This window comes from Cryptomeria japonica, chromosome 5, assembly GCF_030272615.1.
Source record: "Cryptomeria japonica chromosome 5, Sugi_1.0, whole genome shotgun sequence".
NCBI lineage: Eukaryota > Viridiplantae > Streptophyta > Pinopsida > Cupressales > Cupressaceae > Cryptomeria > Cryptomeria japonica.
This window is the reverse complement of record NC_081409.1, coordinates 803,660,408-803,663,855: the sequence shown is the minus strand read 5'-3', so window position 1 is coordinate 803,663,855 and position 3,448 is coordinate 803,660,408. Positions and strand designations below refer to the sequence as shown.

The window sequence follows — 3,448 nt, the reverse complement described above, 5'->3', positions numbered from 1 at the left end:
TTTCCCATCTAGAAAAAATTAAATACATTTATTTCCTCCTTGGCTGGGTCATACGTAACTTCAAGAAATGTTTTTTTTTTAATAGAAGTTTGGTGGTCATTTCGAAGTTAGTTTCTGGAGAGAATGAGAAGAGAAAAAGGGCAGAGCAGAGCAACCACACATTTTCTATAACAACAATTGAAAGAGACATCCAGTGCTATAGCAACAGCCAGTCAGAAACAGGGGAGTTTAAACTGTTTTATTTTCTGAGAACAAACTTGAGAGCAACAACTGTGTACTTTTCTATTTGTTGTAGTTTTTGTAAGCATTGGTATATGAGTATGAATAGAAAAGCAATATGGTCAAATTCTGTGTTTAAATTTCACTGCACTGTTTCCTTTTGATGCTCTATTTTCTTTTCTTTTCATGTCCTCTGCTTCTTCCTTCATAAACACATACATAGGAAATGGAAAAACATATAGGAAGCACACATTTATCTTAAATAATAAAAAAACATGATCTTAGTATAGACTAGAAAATAAATTCATCCACCACATCACAAAATGCCTATGAAAATACTAAAAAATGACACAAACAATTAGTAACTTTGTTTTGAAGTGAGATATTTAAAGATTCGCAAAAAAAAATAAATAAAAAAGTCTATGATAGTAACCCATTATAAATAGTAATATTAATGACTAGATCTTGTTTCTTAGTAGCTTTCTATTTTGTCATTTTAAATTTGTTGATGACCCATTATAAATATTAATATTAGTGGCTAGATCTTGTTTCTTAATAACTTTCTATTTTGTCATTTTAAATTTGTTGATTAAGACTGTATCTTGTAGACTTGATGATGTGACCTTTTAGAGAGCCTTCTTTTCTACTATTTATAATATTAATACTTAAATAAAATAATAGAAAACACATCATATATATCTTAGTAAGATTTAAGATATTAATTCTGGAAAAGTCATGTTTGTGAATATTATTTGAACTAAAAAACAAATAAGCATAAAATTTTCCTCGAATCGATCATCGCCTACCAACTAAACATTCCATTTGCAAGCTAAGAATATAGTATTTAACTTTAAAAGGGCGAAAGGTTATAACGAGAATAAGTTGAGGACACCATGTATTTGTGAGCGATTTATTTGTAATTTGCAGATAATTCCCTAGTTTGTCATTTTTCATATGATTCATTTGGTATCTTGATTCTGTTTCCAATCAATTACTCTACTACGATGGTTTTGTGCCTTATCTCGACTTCATCTCCCAATCTCTCCTTTCCTTCCTTTATATATATCCTCTGAAAAGAAGCTGCACAATAAGCAAACAAGTTCTTCCGCCTACCTCAGATATTCCTCTCTTCTCCCTTCCCATCAGAACATTAGAACAAAAAGGGAGCAGAAATATAGAAACTAAACATTGAAAATTAAATTCATCAGCAGAAACATTACATTTGATAGAGCTTCAACTCATTCACAATGACAACCTTCTTCAGTAACAAATTAAACGCTTCATACAGACTCAACTCCTAGCTTCTTGTAGCTTGCAGCTCTGTGGAGTTGGACTCCTACAAGAGAGTGCTTAGCAAAAATGCAAACAATATAATACATAGAAAAACTTATTACAAAACATAACACAACAGCAAGACAGTTGTCTAGAGTGAGCAGAAATAGCTTCCTATAGATGTTAACAGAGGAAACAACTGCCACAGTAGGGAAAAATAAAACACAAAGGCTCTTCTAAGGTGGAAACCTAGACATTAGCTGGCAACCAAAACTAACGGTGGTTGTGATTCATGTGGATTAAGCATTATCACTGGAACAATTTTCATATCAGACGTGTAGCATCATTGATGATTACATTCTATATTCTATTAATACATGTAAGTGTTAATCGATTCAAGTATCTATTTGCCATACTCGCGCCACATTCATATTAGACTTCATCTATTTGACTAGAACTGCTGAAAATAGATTTGATGTAGGACCGATAAAGTCTAGCCCATAAGAACATAAACAAGACAGTTAGAAGATAAGACCAGTATCAGAGACGTAGGACGATCCAACTATCTGATGTACCCAATACATCAGCATGATCAGTAATGTTGATGCGACGGTCCCACACATATACACACAACAGTTTATTTTGGACAGAGGGAAGTTCTCGCAGGACGACAGCTTCGCGTACGAGGGAAACGAAGATCTGGTTGGGCAGCAATCTTTCTGAAAGACCCACCAAAATAGCAGGGGCTGTCCTCGTCAATCCTTCCCACAGAAGGTGCCCTATTACTGCTAAAGCTTTTCGGAATCACCTTCTGTTGTGCCACAGGAGATGATTCGCTCCTCTGTGAAGCGGCACTAACAAGCTCAGCAAATTCATCATCATTTCTAAGAGAGCAGATGCTGAAGCTCTTTGGCAGGCCGAGAATAGAAACACCAAGACCGCTATAATTAGCCCTCCCTGCACACTCAGATATGCTTTTCATATAAAAGTCTCTGGCTTTGGCAAGGTAGCGAAGAGGGGACAAAGCCTTTATTCCCCTACACAATGATTTAACTCGCCTCTTTTTGGAAATGTCACCGCTGGCTTTGCTATTATTGCCGCCTTCCATCAGAAATCAATTAATATGAAGACTCTGATGTCGCGCAAAGCCTTTCTACCAGAAACTAAAAGTTTGCAGAAGCGTCTGAAAATATAGTGAATGGCTTCTTCACGTTGCGATTAAAGATGAATCGGAGGGATATTTATGTACGATTAAGAATTGTGAATGGCGATAGGTGAGAAGAGCGTGGAAGAAAATGTCAAGGTAGAACCAGACATTCGACCGCTCTCTTTTGACGTTGTCAAGCTTACAAATGAAAAGGATGAGCAGGTAGTTCATCATATTTGACAGGCTACCGCGTTCCCACCAAGTTTTGAGATCTTTTAAGAGTGGAGGAATGTAAGCAATATAGTTAAAAATATTACAAACGCGTTTAGTTTAACTAACAATCGTATATAATATATAAAGTAAATGCATTGCACCCAAACAAGTAAGTGTATTCCAAAAAGTAAGTGTTCCACGCAAACAATTTACAGGAACAATGGGAACGTCTAATAGAACAGGTATGTCCAACATAGCAGGTAGATTGCTCAATTTAAAGTAAAATTGGTAACTTCAAACTTTCACAGGTAAAATTTCTTATAATAAAATTGTTTGCAGTCGGCCTTAAATACTCATAAACCATAACCCAACAATTAACTCAATGAGAAACAGAACAAGTATAAAAATCAAATCCAAGAAGCTCTGCCGCTTCGATGCCTTACCCAGCAATTAATTTTTTATTTAGGATGGAAATCGTAAGGCTTAGAAGAGCTGCAAGAGCGAGGGTACCGCGAAGCAGCGATGCTAAAGCTCATGGGTAAAGTGGTGGGAAAGTCGTATGGCTCATCCTCGTATATCGTGCAGACAGAGGGCACC

General features: G+C 35.8%; 1 protein-coding gene across 1 annotated transcript; it reads right to left on the bottom strand.

Annotated features, from left to right (window-relative positions):
* Window positions 1-2,128: 2,128 nt before the first annotated feature.
* LOC131042614 (uncharacterized) lies at window positions 2,129-2,599 on the bottom strand. The gene has a single exon (XM_057975929.2). The coding sequence runs from the start codon at window positions 2,597-2,599 to the stop codon at window positions 2,129-2,131; it is 471 nt and encodes a 156-aa protein (XP_057831912.2).
* Window positions 2,600-3,448: the final 849 nt, after the last annotated feature.